General features: G+C 32.8%; 1 protein-coding gene across 1 annotated transcript; it reads right to left on the bottom strand.

The window, feature by feature from the left end:
- Window positions 1-1,385: 1,385 nt before the first annotated feature.
- Window positions 1,386-19,397, bottom strand: LOC136026847 (uncharacterized). Its single transcript, XM_065703559.1, has 4 exons — window positions 19,018-19,397; window positions 9,740-9,910; window positions 6,612-6,713; window positions 1,386-1,822 (listed from the first exon to the last, which is right to left on the bottom strand). Exons 1-4 carry the CDS (start codon window positions 19,064-19,066, stop codon window positions 1,500-1,502), a joined length of 645 nt encoding a protein of 214 aa, XP_065559631.1. The 5' UTR covers window positions 19,067-19,397; the 3' UTR covers window positions 1,386-1,499.
- Window positions 19,398-25,292: the final 5,895 nt, after the last annotated feature.

The raw sequence follows: 25,292 nt of genomic DNA, 5'->3' as shown, positions 1-25,292 counted from the left end.
GCTCATTCTAATGGAAATGAAAAGTTTTAGTGCCCTTTTTAAGTGACTAAAAAAATTGGAGGGCACGTAGGCCCTTCCAATTATGTAGGCCCCTCTAATACTTTATGTGCGGAGATCCAAAATCAAACATCCATTAGTTCAAAAACCTTCAGAAATTAAATAAAGAAACTGGTTTTTTTAACTGAAAGTTAAGGAGCGACACCAAAACTTAAAACGAACAGAAATTACTCCGTATATGAAATGGGTTTTCCCCTCCGCAATCCCTCGCTTTAAGCCCAATTTATAACAATTTGATATTAAAAGACTCTATGAATATTTTCACCTAGTCTAATTTAAGGCAACTTGTCCGCATATCTAATAAAATCCAAATTATAGACAGGCGAAATCTGTTACAAGGCAAAGATAACTTAATCAATTTCATTGGTAACTTCTCTTTCATTGATTTCAAGTTGGTTTTTGATTTTTGATTCAGTGTCTTTTTTCCTCTCATGTAGCTCACTTAAAAAGGTTAGATTTTGCTGTTGTTTCTTCTTTGTTTCTTTTTTTTTTCTCTTTCTTTTTTTTGATCACTGAGGACGACTTGGCCGAGGTCCTTGTCGAAATATTCGCTTGTTTTTCATATTTTGCTACTGGCTCATAAAATCCTCGTTTTTCACCTATTTGTTTTTTCTCTTTTCATTTATTATTTCTTTTCTTTGTTTTCATACGTCTTAAATGTTTCCGAATCGTCCACACCAATATTAGATGTGCTCTAAAAGAATGAGAAATAGTCTTTCTTTTGGGCCCTGTTTCACTAAAATCTGGGCTGCCATAAACGATTTAAAACTATCCCAGAACAAAGTTTTTTAACTAAGAAATTGTGATTCTACGTTAGTGAGACTTATCTACAGCCGCAATGAAGTATACTTTTTACTTTTTGCAATACTGACTTCTTCTGAACTTAGAAAACATTCTAGTTGAACAGAGATCAGAAATAGATTAAAAGCACAAATTACAGCCCAGGAGAGTCATTTCAAAGTTTATGTTTGTCCTGAAAGATCGTCTCTCCTGCTTCACTTTTTCAAAAATTTTCAAATTGATAAGAAATAGTGAATCCTGGAAGTTACATACCCCTCTGTTGGGGTAAGTGAAGTATACTGTCATGCAGTTTTCCAGCATAAAAATGTTGACCTCTATATGAATGCAAAATTTTATTGCTATAATTAAACATATTGGCCACTTTTAAAGACTTTTGAATAAAATCATTTAATCCAGGAATCTTAAAAACTCTGAAACAAGCTTAATTAAACAAGCTTAATTATATAACAAATTAATATTATTTCAAAATTCGATTAATCTAATTTTGTCCATTCACATACGTAAACATTCAAATGCAAATGTTGAAATTGAAGACGAAGAAAGATTTGTAATTAGAACAAAAAAATTAGCGAAACACAATGGTGAAATTTGTATAAATAAAACAATAAATAAATGAGACAATTAAATTATTCAAGCTCATATCAGTTCCAGTTGGTGCAGAAAATGTCTTCACATCCTTGCTGCTTGCTACTCTTTGCTGCTATAAATATCGCCAAAGAATGGTGAAAGCTCTTATGAGTGATTAGTTTCATAAAAGAGCCAATGCTGGTGCGTATCTGACTATTTTTAATTAGCCTGCCCAACTCACATAGCTTTCTTCTGGCACATGCCTCCGCTTCCAGCGCACTGTAAATAAGAGATGTAGCTGCATTCACGCCTTCAAGGTCAAGTGCTGGTCCTGCTAATGCTGCCCACTGCTTATCAACTTCTTTAGTTGTATTTTCTTCCTTTTGTCTTGCACCAGCTAAGATATAGAAGGGATTAATTTTGTTCGTAAGTACTGTGAGGGGAAAAGTAGGGAATGATGGAAAGGGGTTTTATGCCCAAAACACATATCCTGCTGAGAGCCCTCTGTCTTGAATGTCATTCGAATAATCGAAAACTATTTGAAAACTCTTCAATTTGAAGAACTGGCTGCAAATATTGTTAGAGGAAGTATATGCTCTATTCTTCTGGAACTGGCCAGTGAGCCACTTAAAAAAATTATATTCAGAGGAAAAACTGGAACAATAATAGTTCCTCATAAAATTTTTATCATATTCTGCTACGCATTATAGAGACAGATAATGAGCTCAAGGCTAACTTCCTTCTAGATTTTTAGTTAATCGTTCGAAATGAAGTTGAAAATCTTTCAATTAGGAAAACAGACAGCAAATATCTTCAGAAGAAGTGGCCATTGGGACACTTAAAAATAAATTGTATTTAGAGAAAAAACTGAAATAACAATAATTTTCTATTCAAGTTTTAATATTATGAACTACGATTTATGTACATTTTATGCACAGATAATGTGCCCAAGGCGTAATTTCTTTGGATGTTCAGTAAAGCGTTCAGTATGAAGTGAAAAAGCTTTAATTCTAAAAAAGGAAAGGAGAATAATTGCAAGTCACTATAATCGTGCACAAAAAGTCAGGAATTCCGTCACCAAAAATGTCACCCAAATCGAACTTTAAGTGTACCAAGTGGCACTTCATGACAGCCTTATCGAGTCTAAGCAAATTACAAAATGATACTATATAAGGTTTATGTCTAATGAGTCCTTGAACAGTCTATAAGATGGTCCAATGCCTCAGTAACGACAAAAAAAAATAAGAGGACATATTTCTGGTGTTCATATACAAAAGGGATTATTTCATTTTGTTCAATGAGGAGGGTTGCAATATTCCTTATAAGACTTTAACAATGATAATTTAAAGGGTATACTTTTTGATTTGCTATGACGTCATTTTCAAATCACATGCAGATGAATGGCATGATGCATGGGGCTGTTGGAATAGTGCGTAGTTCAACTCCAAGATCATGTCTCCTTTAATAGGTGCGGGGTTTGAAGGAATCAGAAGAGGGATATGCAGTTTAATATTAACGACAAAGGATCTAAGCTTATTAAATGCAACCATCACCCACCCAAAAGCGTTTACAGTACACTCTTGTCGTCCGCACAAACTCATTGCTGACAGCCTTAACAGCAACCGGAAAAAAATAATAGCATTAGCGTGATAACATTATGTTAATATTCTGAGCCATCTCCTCTTATGAAAATGTTAAAATCTCTCAAATCCTTATTAATTTAGTTTATCATTTATTTTCGAAATAAATTTCATTTTTAATATTCTTTTTTCAAGTGTGATCTCCACCAAAACGTACCCCTCCCCCTAAAGTATGTTCCTACATATGGGTTTACCTATCTCCAGATCATCTGTATCAGCGGCCATCAAATTCTAGGAGTGCATGAACCGCTAAATTTATCATTTTATTTTATGGACCATTAATATGGATTTGGAAAAGAAAATTGCTGTAAATACATCCATACCTGATGTTCAAAATTTTTTAATATAGCTAAGTTATGCAAATAGAAGCGTAACAATACAAGCGTAAAGTCTGCTGGATACTCATGGATATCCCTTGATGGCTGAGATCCTTCTCTCCCATATATTCACCAATATTTATCAACATTTCTAAATCTCCATCTGCCAACGCGTTGGCGTGGAATTATTTTCTGTCGCATATTTTCTTTCCAAGCATATTTTCTGTCGAAAAATCTGTCCTCATAATGAAAACCCGTCATTGCAAAGATTTTTTTGTTGCTCATTTAACAGAGAAAAAATATATGCCATGTCTATCAGCGTGGCTCCCCACTCATCATCAGACAAGAGTCCTCGAAATTTCTGATTATTTCGCTTTAAAAAAATCCACGCAAAGACGAATAGTTTGCTCAGTATTATACCCCTCAAAAGCCATCTCGCATCAGCATGAAGAAAAAGGTGAGTATACTGTGATTCTATTTCTTTGTAGAGTATTGTAAACATACAAGAATTCAAAGCTTTATGTTTAATTTTATTCGCAATTTTTATAGCTCTAGATAGTGCACAGTTTATTTCTGGGGACATTTTTTTCTACCACAAACTGCTCACAATGTATAATGTAATGGACAGAAAAGATGTTTTGGTGACTAACATTTTTTACTCTTACAACAACTCCTGAGCAATGTCTAGTGATGGTTACAGCACTGTCTGTACAAACGTCAATAATTTTTTTTTCACTCAATTTCGTGCTTCAGGAAATGGCTATTACGTGCTTTATAAATATCGAAGATAATTATTTTGCCGTGCAAGTTCAGCGAGCAAAGAAGTTCTTCTTGTAATTCTTTTGAAATTCAACCCTTGCAAAACAAAAGAAAAGTGCTTTGTTATCGACGTCTATAGATTCATCAAGTTGAATTGAATAAAATTATGTATTTTTTTCCAGTTTTGCAACTTGATTTTCAGCATCTTCAGCCGTTTCTTTGATTTTGTGCCTAAAAATGTTAGCAGAAACAGGAATTAACTTCAGTTTTTGATAACCTCTTTTTCCAAAAAAGCTTTACAGGCTAGTAGATTAAGTTATCTCCTATCGTATATGGATTTTTTTTTCTATGTAGTTTAGAGAGATATCAAGTAGGACACCATTAATAGGGACTTGTCTTCAACGACTATATTTTTTACAAACCCTATTTGGTTTTTCATACTTTCATGCGCTCCTCAAAAATATTCAAGCGGTTTGTCAACTAAATCTGGGTGTTTTGATTGCAAGTGAATTTAAGTTTTGACGGTTTCAGGGCATCGTTAGACAAACTTTCATGATAACTAACACAATGAAATCTTGGGTCGAGGTCACCGCCAGGTCATAGCATAAATCCAATTTCTAGGTAGTTTGAATTATATTTTATTGATATTTAGTTTTTTTCCTTTTGCCTCCTTTTTGAATTTTTTTTGTCTGACAAGGACTGTGGATGCTCTGATAAGTCAAATTCACTGATCAAATCACCATTGTTACAATTTTCGTTGCTTATTTCATCTCCACTTTTCCAAAGAAGTGCAAAATATTCACTTGACTTTTTTCACTCATTATGGGTCCTTGACTTTTTTTCGCTCAATAGTTTCAGGAAAGTCGAATAATTAAAAAATTTTAAAGTGACAACTGTGCACTTCATATTTTTCAACTTTGAGAACACTTGCTCACATAGGTATTAGATTAATTTCTAGAAAATTATACCGGGCCATAGAAGATCAGGAGCATTTAGTTTCCATTGGAACTAAACTAATTTTGGAGACTGAATTGAAAATTGATGCAAAATGAAACTTTTTGGCAGAAATTCGTTCGCTGAAACAGAAAGTAGAATTGAAATGCATCGTATAATAGATTTACGCTTATTCAAGAATGTACAGGTCTAGAAACCGTTAAATGTATCCAGAATGAACAGTAGATTCAAGAATGAACAGTGGCCGTTTTACTTGTATGTTTCAATAAAACCCCCATGTTATTTTTTTTTTAGTATTTTTCAGTCGCAATAGTTTACTTGACTCACTTGACTTAAGTCCCATCCGGCCTTGGTGGTCGTCTCGGGGCCTCTACTCTCACGAGCAAATAAATGTTCTGCCTATGCTGGTTTTTTCTTTGTGCCATTCTGAGAATTATTTAACACTACATGAAAATGATTGAATAAAAGAAAGTGTTTTCAACTGAAAATTTATAGAAACATCAAAGCTTTAAACAAATAAAAATTACCAGCATATAAAGGGCGCTGCTCCCTCCTCAATATATCACTCATTAGACTAAAATTTGACAGTTGTTCCAATTATCTAAAAATGACTCATGAAACACTAGGGTGGTTTAATTAGAATAAAAAGCTTTTTAAAAGTTCTAAAAACTACTTTAAACTAAAGAGCGAGGTACTGAGGAGGGAGGAAATCCTCTCATGTGTATAATGATTTCTGTTTGTTTTAAGTTTTAATCTTGCTCCTTTCTTTCAGTCGAAATAACTTTTTTTTTTCTGATCTTTTTTAAATAAGGCTGGGAATTCTAGGTCGCACTCCATGAAAAATCACTTCCCACACGATTAATTTCTTCATAAGAATATCATTCTACAAAACCAACCCTTCCCGCCAGAACCCGAATCCTGAAAAGTATCTGTATGCTTCCCAATATTTTTCCCAATTTCCAATATTTTTGGTCGCTTAAAAAGGGGACTAGAACTTACGAATGTCGATCAAATGAGCTCCAATCTTTTAGGACAATTAGGACAATACGATCACCTCCGGGTAAAGAAAATAAAAAAATAAAAATAAAAACGAATCTGAATTTGCTTCTGGCAAAAAAAAATAGCAAAACTCTACATTTTATATTTAGGAGGTTGAAACCTCTACAGTAAGGTTCTCTAATATGCTAAAACTGATGGTGGGATTTTCATCGAGATCTCTTGATGTCTTGGAATCTATTCTCTTTTTTGTAAATCAGGCAAATTTTCTCAAGCTTATAACTTTTTACAGGTAAGATTAAACTTGTTGAATTTTATATACCTTTGATCAGCATCAAAATTAAAAACTTTTGATAAATCTATTGTTGCCAATACTCTGTTTGTAGAGTTTCGGTTCTTACATCTATTCGACATATTTGTATAAACGTAAAGTAAATTGGAAAATTTCACTTGAGATAGAGTAGTCACCCCTATCCTGGATCTACTACAAAAAAGAATGATATTAAAAAAAAATACTCACGAGGAGCTGAAATCCCTCCTTGTTGAAAAGAAGTTGATAATAGCTGAGTCTGAGCTTGTACTACTTTCCTTCTGAGGTGTCCTTCAGTTGAGTTGACACCACCTGAAGACAAAATGATAATATTTTACCTAGCTAATGAACGACTAATTCATTGAAAAAAAAAAGATATATATACAAAATTGATAATCAATGGACGGTTTAGCTTGCTGTGTTGTAAAAATAAAATAAATATTTTAATCAAGGTAGAGACCGAGGCTAAAAAAAATACATTAAATTTTTAAGAAAACGGCTGGGTAGAAGTAAATGAAAAGTAACGAATGTGCAACGCTTTAAAAGAAATTGAAGAATGTGTATTTTTGGATTATAATAAATTTAATAAAATTCAAATGACAGCATTGAAAATCAACTTTAAAATCATTTATTTTTAGTTAGACTGAACATGCCAAGGTAGGATGTAAGTTACCAAAAATGAATAGGTATGAATCAATTCAAAGGGGAAAAGAAAATCTAACAAGCTGGAGGCATGAAATGGTGGCCTCTGAGCATTCTAGAGATGGAATGCTCACAGCATAAATATATACAAACAGTAGTAAAAATTCCTTAACTCTCTATTGAATATTTTTGAAACCTATCTAAAACCGCACAAGCTAAACCACTCTCAATGACTCCGCTTGTTTGCACACGCAATGACAAATGTTTAGCGCATCATGACGAAAAACTATTGTTCTGACAATGTGTCAACTTCCCAAACAGCGCGCTATGAAAGTATGTCATGTTTTTTGAGAAACTTTTCGCTATTGTGTGAACATATATTTTTATACTGTGATAATGCTAAAAAAATAAAAAATCCAATTTAGTAGTAAAAGCCTAATAACAAAAGCTTATAAATAATTACATGGGTTAAGAACATTGAATTTCGAAACAGTAAGGGCAATGAAAATGTGATCTAATCGCTTGAATTGCTCAATTTATAATTCGCAAAATTTTATTCATTTTCGGAACTTCGGTTAAATTAAAAAACCAAACCTGGAATTTTAATTTTGAATGAAAAAATCTTCATATGTAGTTATACAGTTTGTGGTAGAAGCAGCGTGCCAATTGTTAATTAATAAATATGGGTAAAAAGCAGGAAAAATAAGCCAAAAACAAATGGCAGGAAATAATTTAAGTAGGTGTAGCTATTCTATAGAAGTATAGCCAAAAAGTTTGAGGTAACGAACTGTAGGAAGGAGTGACCCGGCTCAATAGTAATCGAAACTCTAAAAAACGGAGTTTTGATACCAATAGTTACATAAAAAGAATTGCATTTTAATGCTAATTATAAATAAATACGTTTCATCAAGTTTAATCTTACCCATCAAAAGTTACGAGCCTGAAAAGATTTGTTTTATTTTATAGATAGGTCGAAAAACCGCCTAAAAGTCATAGAATTTTAACAAAAATCACATTATCAGGTTCAACGTTTAAAAAAACATTACTGTAAAAGTTTCAAGCTCCTATCAACAAAAATGTGGAATTTTGTATTTTTTTTTTTTTGCCAGAAGATAGATCACGGATGTGTGTTTATTTATGTTTTGTTGTTGTTTTTCCCAGGGGTGATCATATCGACCCAGTTGTCCTATAATATCGCGAGTAGGCTTATTCTGACGAAAGTTTAGTGCACTTTTTTAAGTGACCAGAAAATAGGAGGGCACCCAGGGCCCTCCTATTTCAGGGGGGTTATTTACCGTTGGGGTGGGGATGAGTTGTGGGGAGGAGGTTACGCTGGAGGATCTTCCTATGGAGAAATTTTTCATGGGGGAAGAGAATTTCTTTGAAGGGGACACATTATTTTATAGCATTATTTAAAAACAACAATGAGAAAATAAATATTTTTTTTAGCTGGAAGTAAAGAGCAGCATTAAAACTTAAAATAGCCATAAAATATTACGTATATAAGGGGTTTGTCTCCTCCGCAATACCTTACTCCTTAGGTTAAAGAAATTTTGTAAATTTAACTATTTATTCTAGGGCTTTTGTGATTCAGGGGTCATTGTTAAAGATTCAGGACAAAATTCAAGCTTTAGTTTAAAGAACGAGGTATACACGTAATAAAAATACACAAATATAGAAGTTCGCTACGTAAGTTAATTCGTAAGGTAAGCGTATTCATTACTAACAAAAACGTTTGTAAGAAATAAAAAAAGATCTAGTTTCATTTTTAAGTGGCCAAGAATTGGAGGGTAACTAGGCCTGATCACCCGACACCTTTTAATATCAACATCGTTCGATCAAAACTATGAGAAAGCCATTTAGCCAAAAAAAAAAATAATGATAATATCCAAAATTTGTTTGAACTATTCATGTGCAGTGAGCCAAAATCAAAACCTGCATTTATTGAAAAATGTTAAGAAATTAAATAAAATAACACATTTTTTTAAACTGTAAATAAGGAGCGACATTAAAACTTAAAACAAACAAAGTTATTCCGTATATAAAAGAGTTTGACCCCTTCTGAACGCTTCGCTCTTAACGCTAAAGCTTTTTATTCTTTTAAAAAGTAGAGTTGTGAGAAAGTGTCAAACTTTAGCGTAAAGAGCGAGGCGTATAGAAGGAGTTAATCCTTTTTATATACGGAATAATTTCTATTCGTGTCACATTTTAGTGTTGTTCCTTACTTGCAGTTAAAAAAAACTTGTTTTTTTTTATTTAATTACAAAATAAAGCAAGGAATATAGTAGTTTTTTAAGATAATATTTATTTTTAATAGAAAAAGAGTTATAGTGGATAAATAATGCCGCATGATTGAACATTATATACAAGAGACATGACTGAAAAGTTGAAAACCAAATTTTAATGAAAAAATAATCCTAGCTGATCTTAAAAACTTAAAAATAGGAATTCATAAAATGGAAAATCGAAAATAAAAATTGGACAAGAGTGAAAAGTGGAAGTCAGATACAATTAAATAAAATAAAGATAAAAGCAACAGAATAAAGAGTAAGACTATTAAAAAAAATCCTTTCGATAAGCTCTAGCAAGAAAAGGTATTTTTCGTCAGTCTAACGATGAAATATGACGACAAATAATTCTAATAATCATTAATGGTTGAATATATTTTGTGTTGAAATTAAATTATAATCACTCACTGTTCACAAAACCTTCTTTTAGTTCCTCTGTGCCTTCAATTTTTCTGTCTAAGATTGGCTCGCCGGCTGCCCTCTTTTCTGCTACAGCGGCAATTGTTTCCTTTTCAATTACAGCTACTGCCGGTTTAACGTTTTCAGGTAGTCGCCTAACAATAATCTTATGTTGAATAGCTAAAAGAGGCAACAGTAGTTAGCTGTAATTATGTTATTATAGTTTTAGTTTTATAATGGTTTATTATAAAACTATCTTATTTATTTATTTATATTTATTTATTTATGATATTTTATTATTATTATTAATATATTAATATATTACAACAACAAAAGAGAGAATAATGAGGACTTTATTCTCAAGACAGTGAACCAACAAAACCTGTTTGAATATTTCGGCCCTATATCTAAGGGCCGTCTTCAGCAAAGAAAATAAAAAACAATAAAACGCTTACAATAAAAGTTCTCAGTTAAAAATTCATTTTTTTTTTAAATAGCCTTGGCATCATTACTTCTTAACGAAAATTTCAGCCAAGACTGTGTAATAAAAGCTAACATTTTACAAGATAAAAAGGTTCATTCATTTCACTAACTGTATTTATTAAAAATTGGAATGATTTCTTATGGCGATTAAATAAAGAAAAACAAGTTTTTTTAGCTGAAAGTAAGGAGCGACATTAAAACTAAAAAAAACAGAAATTACTTTGTATATGAAAGGGGCTGCTTCCTCATCAACGCCCCGCTTTTTACGCTAAAGTTTGACTCTTTCTCTCAACACTGCTTTTTAAAACAGTAAAAAACTTTAGCGTAAAGAGCGGGGCGTTGATGAGGAAGCAGCCCCTTTCATATACGAAGTAATTCCTGTTCGTTTTAAGTTTTAATGTCGCTCCTTATTTTCAGCTAAAAAAACTTGTTTTTTTTAAATATAATTTCTGAACGTTTTTTAATCAATGCCTGTTTTGATTTTGGTTCTCCGCAGAGAAATAATTAACACGAAATTTGTATAAACTTTTTTTTTTTGCTAAATGGCTTTCTCATAGTTTTGATCGAGTGATTTTGAGAAAAAAAGGAACGGTGGAGGAAGCCTAGTTGCCCTGCAATTTTTTGGTTACTTAAAAAGGCAACTAGAACTTTCAATTTTTTAGGAACGTTTTTATTAGTAAAAGGTAAAAGTAACTTATAAGTTAGCTTCCGTAATGAACTTTTGTAATCTCTTGTTTTTCTTACAGATGTGAGGGGTTCACCCCCTCGTCATTACCTCGCTGTTTGCACTAAAGAAAAGATTAAGTTTGTCCCAACTCCCGATACATTAAGAATGATCCCTGAATCACAAAAGCCGTAGAGTAAATAGTTGAAATCACTAAAAATACTTTAGCGTAAAGAGCGAGGTATTAGGAGGAGGTGAGCCCCTCATATGCGTAATAATTTCTGTTCGTTTTAAGTTTTAATGCTGCTCCTTACTTCCAGTTGAAAAAACTTTTCATATTTTTTTTAAATAATGCTAGAAAATCATGCGCTCCCTTCATGTAAATTTTCTTCCTGCATGACCAATACCTCGATGGAAAGCTCCCCCAAAATGTCCCCCTCGTTTAAAACCCTCCCCCCAGCCAAAAAATCCCCCTGAAAACGTCTGTACACTTCCCAATAAACATTACTATATGTAAGCACTGGTCGAAGTTTGTAACTTGTAGCCCCCCCCTGGGGACTGTGGGGGAGTAAGTCGTCCCCAAAGACATATTTATAAGGTTTTTTGACTATGCTGAATAAAATGGCTATCTCAGAATTTTGATCCGTTGACTTTGGGAAAATAATTAACGTGGGAGGGTCCGAGATGCCTTCCAATTTTTTGGTCACTTAAAAAGGCACTATAACTTTTCATTTCCGTTAGAATGAGCCCTCTTGCAAGATTCTAGGACCACTGGGTCGACACGATCACCCCTGGGAGAAAAAAAATAAAAATAAATACGCATCCGTGATCTGCCTTCTGGCAAAAATACAAAATTCCACATTTTTATCGATAGGAGCTTGTAGCTCCTACAGATGGGTTCTCTGATACGCTGAATCTGATGGTGAGATTTTAGTTAATATTCTATGACTTTTAGGGGATGTTTCCCCCTATTTCCTAAAATAAGGCAAATCTTTTCAGGCTCGTAACTTTTGATGGGTAAGACTAAACTTGATGAAACTTATATATTTAGAATTAGCATTATAATGCAATTCTTTCGATGTAGCTATTCGTATCAAAATTTCATTTTTAGAGTTTTGATTACTATTGAGCTGGGTCGCTCCTTACTACAGTTCGTTACCACAAACTGTTTGATATTTGCCTTCTCTGCAGCTAATCTGATAGTTCTTTTGGGATTGGGCTTGTTTTTGTTCGTTCCTGTTTTGATTTTATTTTGAATTAGATTACTTTATATATTTAATATTAATATTAATTCTTATATTAATAATAGTTTTGTCGGTTCACTGCCTTGGGAAAACAGTCCTCATTATTCTCTCTTTTGTTGTTGTACTATGGAAAGGCAGTGTGGTCTTCGTCATTATTTATATTAATATATAATATATATGAATATATTATATTAATATATTAATATGTTGTATTATTATTAATATATATAATTAATATATTATTATTATTATTATTAATTTGTTTATTATTTATCTATTTTGTTTATTTATTATTTATTTTTTTTATTTTTATTTTATTATCAAATTTTACTAAATTCATCAAAATCACGACTGATGGTCTGATTTAAAGCCTTTCTTCAGCATATAGCTGTACAAAATTACATTTTGAGCTCGGTTGTTAGTTATGTTTGGGTTCTCAAACCAGATAAATTTATTAAATTTGTTACTATTATGAAGCAAAAAAATGTGGTTTCGTGCAAATATATTAACTATGTTAACTCTTAGCTATGTTTATCCATTGAAACAGTTCATTGATAGAAAAAAAACTATGGTTAAAATACTTGAAACTTAAATTTTATCAGCAAATCTTCTTATAAATATAATATAGAAATGTAATTTTCTTATAAATATAAATTTATGCCACACGAATAAAAAACACATTTAAGAAAATGCAATTGAAAATTAATCTTGAAACCGATTTTACGATAACGAGGGCACGGCCAATAGAGTTCCAAGTCTTTTCATTTCCCGGCTAGAATATCTTATTATATTTCTAGGGAAGTGATGGCAAATTTCAATTGGCACTAAGTGCTCAATCTTCTAACCTTGACAATTAAAAATATCCTAAGGAAACAGTAACAAGCTATAATTAAGAGAGTAGTATCCTATCTTCAGGTCCTGTGACATCTCTATCCCTTCGAATCCCACTCCCAACACTTTTTAACTTTTCACGACGCAGGTGCACTTTAAGTCCCAGGAAATATTTTGTTAGACACGCATTTGCAAGTTACGCCATTGGGAAGATTTTCGTCAAGACGCAAGTGTCTGCCTAAGAGGCGTCTATATCTTAAGGAAACCTAAGGGTTTAGGGTAAATTTCGCGAGGTCCGGGACCTCCTTAGTTCAGTTTACCCTGGTTTTTACATAATAGGATTTTGGGTGTTACGTAAGAGAGTTTGTTGGAGTCCATGAGTCAAGGCGGGAACCTTTTAAAGACATTTTTCTTCAAGACGTACCAAAATATTTTTCAAGATATTTTTCTCCAGGAATTTTCAAGACATCCCAAGACGTTTTCTAGGACATTCTCCCTTCAAGGCGTTTTTCTTCATGATTTGTTTAGTTCTTACAGTAATAGGGAAATGTTTACTTATGTTAAGGATGACACATACACATGGGATTTGTTTCTTCAGGCTCCCGTGGGGGATCCTCACTTGCACTAAGAAGAAAACCCACTTGGGTGTTACGAAATGAAGGTGCACACATGGGATATTACATAATGCTTTAAGAAGTTTCATTTCCTTTCAGATTTTCATCCCTATTAAGATTTGGAAGGACATATTAATCCACTGGAATGGAGCCCTAAGCAGCTTAAGCAGCAATCAATTCCTAATATTTTTATTCAGGAAATATATTCTACAAAATAACCTTATTGACCCAAGGAGAAATCCCTGTCCTGTCTAATCATTTACTAAAATGATTAGACTATTGATTAGTTGTTTCCTATGCAGTAATTAAGATGTAGAGGGGGAAATTGATTACTGGAATTTACTTATATTTGGTACGCACGTACATATCTAGTAGTGAATTAGAGAGTGTTATCCTATAATATTGCTATCAGAGATGAAATAAAAGCGAAAAGGCTATTATGGCTACAATATCCTACACCTTCGTACATGATTAAAACATTTTCCTTTTCTTCTTTACTACACATAATTTTACACTTATACTAAGGGAATTCCTGAATAAGCATACCTATGTGAGTAGGCTACAAGATGTTTAAATTTCATCAGTGAAATACAAAGATATACTTGAATACTGGAAGAATATAAAATTTTGTGTATACAAATTTTATTGATATAAACAAATTTACAGATCATTATCAAAATACAGAATAAGCAGTTAAAATAAACAAAAGAAAAAACAAAACGCAAAAAAACTAGATATAGGATAAACTAAAAACCAATTCCAATCCTGCCAACCAGGTCCAGAGAGAAGGGTTGATATTAGTAATAAATTTAACCAGATTACGATATTTGTCATGGCTTTTAATGGCAATATTCATTGTTTCTTTGAAGCAAGGCTATGCACTCCCGGTCGACATTAAATTTAAATTTCACATAATGTCTTTAGAGGTAAATTTAAGCAAAATCAGAATATTTTTAAAAGCTTTTAATGAAAATACCTCATTCATTTGAATGAGCGTTAAATTTCACTCCCCCTTCAGTCGAAAATTTCTTCTAACACCCCTCAGCTTAAATTTAAAGTCTATAAAATGTTAGTCGAAACAGTTCACGCCAACGTCACAATATAAGACTAGCCCGCCATACCAACCAATTCCAAAGGGGAAGTGTTGCTATTAGAGATGAATTTAAACCATGTCAAAAGTTATATCTGAGGGTGCTTACCTGTTTTCATTAACTGGGTTTCACCTCACCACTGAAAAGTAATTTAAAACCTCCCACCTTAGCTTTAAGCTGTATAATATGTTAATCCAATCAGTTTACTCCAACGTGATAATATATACCTCCTCCAAGGCACACCGAAGATACATATTATCATTCCGAAAACATTTTCCAGATATTTTCATGATGAAAATATGATTTACATCCATTTATACATGTTTTTCCAAAGCCAACCCTCTATGATACACCATTTCAATTCACACCACCGTGTCATACTACAACAGGTCCTATTGCATCCCTCATCATTCTTAAGATATTTTAAGACATGTCATAGATAAAAAATTTTACTTGATCTTCATTGGCTCGTATTTTTCGTATTTTTGTTGATATTATTTTCTAACAATTCCTAACTTGTACGACACTATGAATGGCTTATTGGCACCCTCTACCCCAACTTCATCATCCCTAGTGCAATTCCCAGATATTATCTTGTTGAAAAACACGCATTAAATCCATTGGTTCGTGTTTTTGCGATCGAACCCACCGTGATTCAACATTTAAATTCACACCACCGTGCTACATTATTACTGCCCCTCTGGCAGCCTCTAGTACTTTCTTGTCATTTTTATGACATTTTTCAAATTTCTCTTGTTAAAAATCGCGCATTAAATTCGTTGCTTTATGGTTTCGCCTTCCTAATCTATGTGATTCTTACGAAACGAAACTTTTTTTAAGCAGTAAAGATAATTCTCACAAAAAAAAAACACATTCTAAGCAATCAGAGATTTTTCTTACAAAATACCTGTTACAAAACAAAAAATACTTCTCAATACAAATCAGAAAAGCTTGTTAAGAAATTAAAAATATTTGTTAGAAAACCAAAAATTACTTCTTAAAATGCAAAAAATAACTCTTACAAAACAAAAATACATCCTAAGAAAACACAAATTTTCCTTATATCATATAAATACTTCTTACGATACCAAAAAATCTTACAATAAAAAACCTAAGAAGTCACAAATTCTTATTACTTTATACAAAATAAATTCAACGAAACAAAAAATTCTTACAAAAAATACATCCTAAGGAATCACAAATTTTTTTTTCATCACACAAAATATTTCTTACGAAAAAAAACATCTTACAAAACAAAAATACATCCTAAGAAGTTATGGATTTTTCTTACAAAATACAAAACACTTGTTACAAAACAAAAATACTTCTTATAAAAAAAAAATTCTTACGAAATAAAAATAAATCCTAAGAAATCACAGACTCCTTTTAGAAACTACAAAATACTTCTTACAAGAAAAAAAATTGTTATAAAACAAAATTAAATCCCAAAAGATCAGGAACTGTTCTTCAATATAATTATTACAAAGCAAAATTAATTTTTACAAGATTACAACAAAATGGTTCTTACAAAATAAAAAATACTTCCTAAGAAATCAGATATTTTTCTTACAAAATAGAAAATACTTGCTACAAAACGAAAAATACTTGGTACAAAACGAGAAAAATTCTTCTTACAAAGCAAAAAATAGTTCTTACAAAACAAAACACATCCTAAGAAAAAAATTCTTCTTTCATCATAGAAAATACTTCTTACGAAACCAAAAAAATCTTGCAAAAAATGCATCCCAAGAAGTAAAAAATTTGTCTGGTATAATTCAAAATACCTCTAACAAAAAAAATTCTTACAAAAAAATACCTCCTAAAAAATCACAAATTCTTCTTTCATCCTACAAAATATTTCTTACGAAACAAAACACTTTACAAAAAGCATAAATCCTAGGAATTTATGGATCTTCCTTACAAAATACTTGTTACAAAACAAACAAACAAAATTCTTAAACAAAAATCATTCCTAAGAAATCCCAGATTCCTTTTAGAAACTATACTTCTTATGAGACAAAAACAATTGTTATAAAACAAAATTAAACCCCAAGGGATCATGAACCTTTCTTACAAAATTCAATACAATTTTTACAAAACACACATCTTATAAGACAAAAACACATCTTATGAAATCATAAATTGTTTACGTTTCTTCCACGTTTTGTTTTTTTTTTCTGTTGATGAGTTTTAACTGCTTTTTCTGTGTTTTAATAATGCTCTGTATTTTTTATATATGATTCGTATTTACAAGAGTTTGTATCCTTTAGATTTATTGGTCCAGGATAAAACTTCAATTCATTTCACTAACACAATTTAAGCATCTTGTAGCCTGTGTACATTGGTGTGCTCATTAAAGAGTGCCCTTAATATAAGTGCAAAGTTCAGTTTAGTCATGAGGAAAAGGAAAAGTTTTGATCATGTATGAACGTGTGCAGTCATAGGAAACACGTATTCAATAGCTTAATCATTCTAGTGAGCAGGACAGGGATTTTTTCATTGGTCGAATAGACTATTTCATACAATCTATTTCATGAATGAAATTAATAAGAATAGCTTGCTAGTTGAGCTGTCCAATCTATTGGATGCAAATTCCCTTTAGAATTGTAATTGGGTCAAAAGTCCTTAGAATATAAAGGTTCCCTAGGAAAAACGCACTGAAAGAAAATGAAATCTCTCGAAGCATTATGTAGCATCCCTTGTGTGCAACGTCATTACGTAACACCCCCTTTGGTGTCCTTCTTAGTACAAGTGATGATCCCCCACGGGACCTGAAGAAACAAGTCACGTGTGAATTCGTCATCCTTAAGGGGCCTGAAGAAACAAGTCACGTGTGAATTCGTCATTCTTAATATAAGTAAACAGTATGTAAGAACTAAAAATCATAAAGAAAAACGCTTTGAAGAAAAAATGTTTTAGATAACGTTTTTGGATGCCTTGAAACATTGTGAAAAAATGTCTTAAAGAAAAATACATTAGAAACGCCTTGGGATATCTCGAAAGGTCTTGAAATACCTTGAAGAGAAATGTCTCACAAAATGTCTTGGGATGTCATGAAGTGTCTTAAAACATCTTGTAGAGAAATTTCATAAAAAGCGTCTTGTGGTGTCTTGAAACATCTTGAAAAAATCTTCTTGACGATAAGTGTCCTTAAAAATTTCTAGCTTGACTAGTAGACTGTAACAAACCCTTCTTCCTATCACCCTAACCCTATTATGTAACAACCACGGTAATCCTAGAGTAAGGTAGCCCTGACCCCCACAGGTTTTTCTTTACACCTTTAGGATGTGAGAAAGCACATCGAAAGAAAATGAAATCTCTTTAAGTATTATGTAACATCCCATGTGTGCACCGTTATTACGTAACATCCACATGTGTTTTCTTCTTAGTACAAGTGAGGATCCCCCAAGAGAATTTGAAGAAAAGTCACGTGTGAATTCGTCATTCTTAACAGAAGTAAACATATCCTATTATTCTAAGAACAAAAGAAATCATGAAAATAAACGTCTGGAAGAAAAAATGTCTTAGAAAATGTCTCGGGATAACTTGAAAAGTCTCGGAGAGAAATATCTTGAAAAATGTTTTGAATCGTCCTGAAAGGTCTTGAAACATCTTGAAGAACAATATCTTTAAAATGTTCCCAGCTTGACTCATTGACTCTAACAAATCCTATTACGTAACACCCCAAATGCTATTATGTAACGACTATTGTAATCTGACCAAGAAAGCCCTAAGTCTCGCGGAATTTTCCCTACACCTTTAAGTTTTTTTTAAGAAATAGACCCCTGTTTCTGGAAGAAAACATACCTATAATTTACCAGACACTTGCGTCTTGAAGAAAACATTCCCTGCGACGTAACATGCACCTGCGTGTCTTATAAAACATTTCCTGTGACGTAGCATGTAACTGCGTCGTGAAGAAGTTAAAAAAAGTGTCTGGACTGGGATTTTAAGGGAGATGGATCTCACATGACCTGAAGATAGGTAACTATTTACGTGGACCAAAGGCTCGAGGCTCTTCAAAAGGGCTACAGGCTATGGCAAAGCGAGAGAAATTATTATAAGGTTTATTTTTCAAGGCTAACGGCTCAAGCCGCTGATAACTTTCATTCTTAATTCATAAGAGGCTTGTGAACTACTGATAGTTCTTCATATTTAAGGAGTTAAAAAATTACATTTATCGAAAGCCTGAATTGGTGGAAGAGAAGGCGAAAATCAGGTACTGCTGGTGTTTTGTTAGCTTATGTACAAAAATAGAACTTGTGCTGAGCATTATTTAGATTTTCTACGTTATTTTTAGATCGATTTCAAAAATTTTGAATTCATAATAAATTAGTTCTTCATTGTAAAATTGTCTTACCTGAAGCAGTAGCAACTAAGAGAAAAAGGGCCAGATGATTAGCTTCCATTTTAAACTGTTAAGCGGCTTATAGACTACTGATTTAAAAATCCAAAAACTATCTTAAATTATGTTGACGTTGTAAAACATTAAGTGCAATCAATCATGATTTTTCCTTTGGGCAGAAGAGCCACTAACGATCCTAGATTAATGATTTGGCATATTTTCTTAATGTCGTTTTCAAATATGTGCCAGTGAACATTAGGAAATTGTCTTTTTCAAAGCATTTTAAGCACCTGCTGGCTATATGTCAAGCAGCTGTTTTTGTATTGTTTTTTAGCCCAAATAAGCACATCAAAATCAAAAGAGGCACCTGTGTATTATCTCAAACACATTCTAGCAGTGAAGTTAGGCTGATAATAAAATAAAACACACAAGTTTTTTTAACTGAAAGTAAGGAGCGACATTAAAACTTAAAACAGAGCGACATTAAATTTAAGTTAAAGTGAGCGACATTAAAACTTAAGTTTTAATGTCGCTCCTCACTTTCAGTTTTTTCCACTGAAAGTAAGGACCAGCATTAGAAATTAAAACGAACAGAAATTATTATGTATATGAGGGGCTTATCTCTTCCTAAATACTTCGCTCTTTACGCTAAAGTATTTTTAGTAATTCAACTATTTATTCTACAGCCTTTGTGATTCAGGGGTCAATCTTAAAGAATTGGGACAACATTAAAGCTTTAGTGTAAAGAGCGAGGTATTAACGAGGGGGAAAAACCCCTCATATAAATAATAAAAATATACGAATATAGAAGTTCGTTACGTAAGTTAATATGCTAGTTACGTGTGTTTTTTATTAATAAAAGTGTTCCTTAAAAATTAAAAATTCTAGTTGCCATTTTAAGTAACCGAAAAATCGGAGGTCAACTAGGCCTCCTCCCCAACCCTTTAGCTTAAAATCGTGAAAAAATCGTTAAAATCTGATCAAAACTAAGCGAAAACCATTTAACAAACAAAATAATTATTATGCTAATTTTGTTTTAATTATTCATTTGCAGAGAGTGAAAATCAAACATGCATTAATTCAAAAACGTTCATAAATTAAATAAAAAAAACAAATTTTAAAATGAAAGTAAGGAGCAACATTAAAACTTAAAACGGAAAGAAATTACTCCGTTTATGAAAGGGGCTGTTCCCTCCTCAACGTTTCGCTCTTTATGCTAAAGTTATTTACTGTCTTATAAAGTAGAATTAAGAGAAAGAGTCAAACTTTAGCGTAAAGAGCGGGATGTTGAGGAAGGAACAGCCCTCATAAACGGGTTAATTTCTTTTCGATTTAAGTTTTAATGTCGCTCCTTGCTTTCAGTTGAAAAACGTGTTTTTTTTTATTTACTACAAAGATTGATAATTTTAGCTGTGACGAAAAGAAAAATCATTGGGGAAAATGTTTCTAAATTATTTTTTATTCGTTTCTTATTGACATAGTCCTCGTCATGAGATTAAATAATAAGAAAAAGTAAGGAGGAACGTTAAAATTTAAAACGAATAAAAATTATTCCGTATATGAAAGGGGTTATCCTCTCCTCAACGTCTCGCTCTTTACGCTAAAGTTTGACTCTTTCTCACAACTCTACTTTTTAAAACAATAAAAAACCTTAGTGTAAAGAGCGAGGTGTTGAGGAGGGGACAGCCCGTTTCATATAGGGAATAATTTCTGTTCGTTTTAAGCTTTAACGCCGGTCCTTACTTGCAGTTAAAAAAAAAAATTGTTTTTCATTTAATTTCTAATCGTTTTTGAATTCCTGCTATGTTTTTATTTTGGCTCACAGCGCAAGAATAATTAAACCGAAATTTGCTATTAATTTTTTTTTTTACCAAAGGGTTTTCTCATAGTTTTGTTTGGACAATTTTGATTTAAAAAAAGGGGGGTTACTTTAAAAGGTTGCTTAAAAAGGCAACTAGAACTTTTCATTTTTTTCACGAACACTTTTATTAGTAGTAAATATACGTAACTTACGAATCTTCAAGCTCAGGTAACGAACTTTTAAATTTGTATATTTTTATTAAATATATGAGTCAATTCGCCCTCTCGTCAATACCTCGCTCTTTACACTAAAACTTGAATTTTGTCCCAGTTTTTTAAGGTATTGTGGAGGAGATGAATCCTTATATATGCAATAATTTCTGCTCGTTTTAGTTTTTAATCCTGCTCCTTACTTTCAGCTGAAAAAAACTTCTTTTATTCATTTTCTCATTGTTTTTTTTTAATAAAGCTAGAAAATCTTGCGCCCATTCATAGAAATTATATCTCTTATGATAATTTCCATCATAGAGAGATCCTCCAACATGACACTCTCCCACGACCCCCTCCCTCTCAGCGAAAAAAAATCTCTATGAAAACGTCTTTACACTTTCCAAAAAACTTCTTTCTTTCTTTGACCAATAAACAATGGTCAAAGTTTATAACTTAAAGCCTGTTTCCCGGGGACTTTGGGGGATTAATGTGTCCCAAGAGACATGATTATTAGATATTTTACTATTCTGGACAAAATGGCTGGGGGAGCTTTCCAAGGAGGAATTTGTCATGGTAGAAGAAAATTTCCATGAAGGGAGCGCAGGATTTACTAGCATAATAAAAAAAAAACAATGAAAAAAGAAATATGAAAAAGTTTTTTCAGCTGGAAGTAAAGAGCAGCATTAAAACTTAAAACGAACGGAAATTATTACCCAAATGAGGAGCTCACCTCCTCCTAATACGCCGATCTTTACGCTAAAGTATTTTTAGTAATTTCAACTATTTATTTTACGGCTTTGGTGATTCAGGGGTCATTCTTAATGAATTGGGACAAAATCTAAGCTTTAGTGTAAAGAGCGAGGTACTGACGAGGGGGTGAACCCCCTCATATATGTAATAAAAACATGAGAATAAAAAACTTCTTTACGTAAGCTAATTTATAAGTTACGTATATCTTTTACTAAAAAAAAGATTCGTAAAAAATTAAAAGTTCTAGTTGCCTTTATCTTAATTAACCAAAAAATCGGAGGGCAACTAGGCTTCCTCCCCCGCTCTTTTTTCTCAAAATCATTCAATCAAAATTATGAGAAAGTCATTTAGCAAAAAAAAAATAATAAATATGCAAATTTCGTTTTAATTATTCCTCTGCGGAGAGCCAAAATCAAAACATGCATTGATGGAAAAACGTTCAGAAATTAAATTAAAAAAAACAAGTTTTTTTTAACTGAAAGTAAGGAGCAAAATTAAAACTTAAAACGAACAGAAACTACTTCGTATATGAAAGGGGCTGCTACCTCACCAACATCCCGCTCTTTACGCTAAAGTTTTTTGCTGTTTTAAAAAGAAGAGTTGAGAGAAAGAGTCAAACTTTAGCGTCAAGAGCGGGATGTTGGTGAGGAAGCAGCCCCTTTCATATACGAAGTAATTTCTGTTCGTTTTAAGTTTTAATTTTGCTCCTTACTTTCAGTTAAAAAAAAACTTGTTTTTTTTTATTTAATCAAAATAAGATGCAATAATTTCGTTACTAAGTTTTATTTCAATGGAAATACTCCTTCGCCTTCGGTGGACATTTGTGCCAGAGCCACACTTATGGTACCAATGAGCCACATGCGGCTACGGTGCCACACTTTGCCGACCCCTGTCCTAAGGTATAGTAGTATTAGCAATCACAAAAGTAATATTAGAAATCAACTTACTACAGTTAGGCATTGCTATGACATTATGGATATGTCTTTTTGGAAACCTATATACTCGTATCCTATATATAAAACCATATATAGGTTTTGGAAACCTATATATTCATGTCTATGAATATATATTCATATATTCTTGAAATTTGCATTTCAATACTCGTAGCCTTATTAGTATTTGCAATAGAAGTAGTCTCTGTAGCAACCATTATAGTACTTGTAGAACTAGTAAATGTAACAGTTGTAGTAGTATTGTAGCAGTGTGAACATACTGCCTTTTGGTCAATGGATCTTCCTCTTAAAGCACTCTCTGAGAGTTCTAACTTAATAGACAAATCAATTCTTCAGATACACTATTTTAACAATCTAAATGCATACAGTGTCTCCTGTTACTTCACATTTGCCATCAATTTCTCTCATATTTTACGATCTTTGACGTAACATTAGTAGTATTAGCATCATAATTGGTGCGGTGGTTGTAGAATAATTGATTGCAGCATTTACCTTGTATTATTAGTAATAGTAGCAGTAGTAGCAATAGCATTAATAGCGGTACTAGCTTGTGCATTTTGCCTTTTGGTCTGTTGATTATTCCTTTCGTGACGACCTTGAAGTAAAACCTTTGAATGGTAGGCAGCTCCCAAAAAATCGCTGATGTACGCTTTTGGCCTTTTTTTGACGCCCTTTTCACATTAATACTCTAGACCATTCTGATTTAGCTCCAACTTTCCCTCCAAATTCTTTCAAATGTTCATCTTCATATGTGGAATCTTAAATGTCCCGCTGTCTTAATAGTAGCGGGTAGCAGTAAGAGCAGTAGTAGAGGTAATAGTGTATTGTCAGTAGCAGTAGTTACAGTAGTAGTAGCTGTGTTAATAGCAGAAGTAGCAGGTACATTTTGCCTTTTGGTCAACTGAACATCCCACTCATGATGGTCCTAAAGTTTCTTTTTGATACAATAAGCTCTTTCAATAATGCTGCTAATAAATCTGTATCAGCAATCTGAATGCACATAGTATGATGGGATTTAGTTCAAATTTTCCCACAACGTTACCTCAGATGTTTATTTTACTATCCGTAGCCTTAGTACTACTCGCTAGAGAAGAAGCAGTTTTAATGAAAGCAGTGATAGTAGTAGAGGTAGCTGTGATAACAGTAGAAGCAGCGGTAGCTGTAATAGTAGTAGCGCGTAACTGTTGCCTTTTGGTGTATTGATCATCTCCCTTATCATTTCTTGAAAGTTCCAAGTTAACATCGTCAGTCATTCCTGATTATCACCCTTTTGACAACTCATATTTGTAATATGTTTTGATATGTTCAACACTCTCTGAAAGACTCACCTTAATGCTTTACGTATTTTGGGAAAGTACATGTCAAACATTCATATCTTTTCTCAATAATACATACTGTACGTAAACAATGGGCAAATTGCCTAGCTTAGAGTCCTTGCCCTGGGGCCTCGGATGGGGGCTGACATTCACAAACAGTAGTATCCGCATTGTACGTCCCATGACAGCCCTATTCAAGTAAACTAGGAGCAATTGGAGTTACTAAACACTCTTATAGGTATAATACTTCCCATGAGAGCCCTATCCCGGTATACTAGAGCCAGTTGGAGATACTAAACCCTTTTATTTTACGTATTACGTCCCATGACAGTCCTATCCCGATCTACAAGATCAAATTTTAGCTACTAACCCCTCTTATCGGCATAATAAGTCCCTTGACAGTCTCATTCCAGTATTCTAGAGTCAATTGAAGTTACGAACCCCTCTTGATATGCTTCACAATAGCCCAGTCATCTGGACAGAAAATAAGGGGGCCTTAGCCGGTGATCATAGAAGAAAAGCAGTATGGCTTGAGATCGATAAATTCTTTCCAAGATTTTTGGATGCCATTCCAACAACACATAGAAAGCAATAATTTGAGGTGGCTGCTAAACACTTTTTGATGATAAGATTTAGGCATTTCGTCTGCTCAAAGGCTTAACCTTGAATAAATGTGTTTGTGTGTGTGTGCGTGCGTGTGCGTGTGCGTGTGTGTGTGTTTGTGTGTGTTTTTGTGTGTTTGTTTGTGTTTTTTGTGTTTGTTTGTGTGTGTGTTTGTTTGTGTGTGTTTGTGTATGTTTGTGTGTGTTTGCGTGTGTTTGTGTGTGTTTGTGTGTGTTTGTGTCTGTGTGTTTGTGTGTGTGTGTTTGTGTGTGTATGTTTGTGTGTGTTTTTGTGTGTGTGTTTGTGTTTGTATGTGTGTTTGTGTGTGTGGTTGTGTTTGTGTGTGTGTTTGTGTTTGTGTGTGTGTTTGTGTTTGTGTGTGTGTTTGTGTATGTGTTTGTGTGTGTGTTTTTGTGAGTTTCTGTGCCAAAAATAATGGAAACGTAACAAAGTAAAGCAGTAAAATATTTTTATAAAAATAACAGAATGTGGAATAACATCATAAAAAATGAATGCTTTGAATCCATCCCATAAAAAAACTTCATTATGTTTTCTCTTGACGTGGCACTTATTCCTTTTTGGGGTCATACACGAGATTTATCATTGTTTCAGCTACAACCTCATCACACATTTCATTATTGGATTTATTGTTTCCCAT

The sequence above is a fragment of the Artemia franciscana genome, chromosome 5 (assembly GCF_032884065.1).
Source record: "Artemia franciscana chromosome 5, ASM3288406v1, whole genome shotgun sequence".
Lineage (NCBI taxonomy): Eukaryota > Metazoa > Arthropoda > Branchiopoda > Anostraca > Artemiidae > Artemia > Artemia franciscana.
Note: the sequence above shows the minus strand (reverse complement) of the source record. Positions and strands in the feature narration are given on the sequence as shown.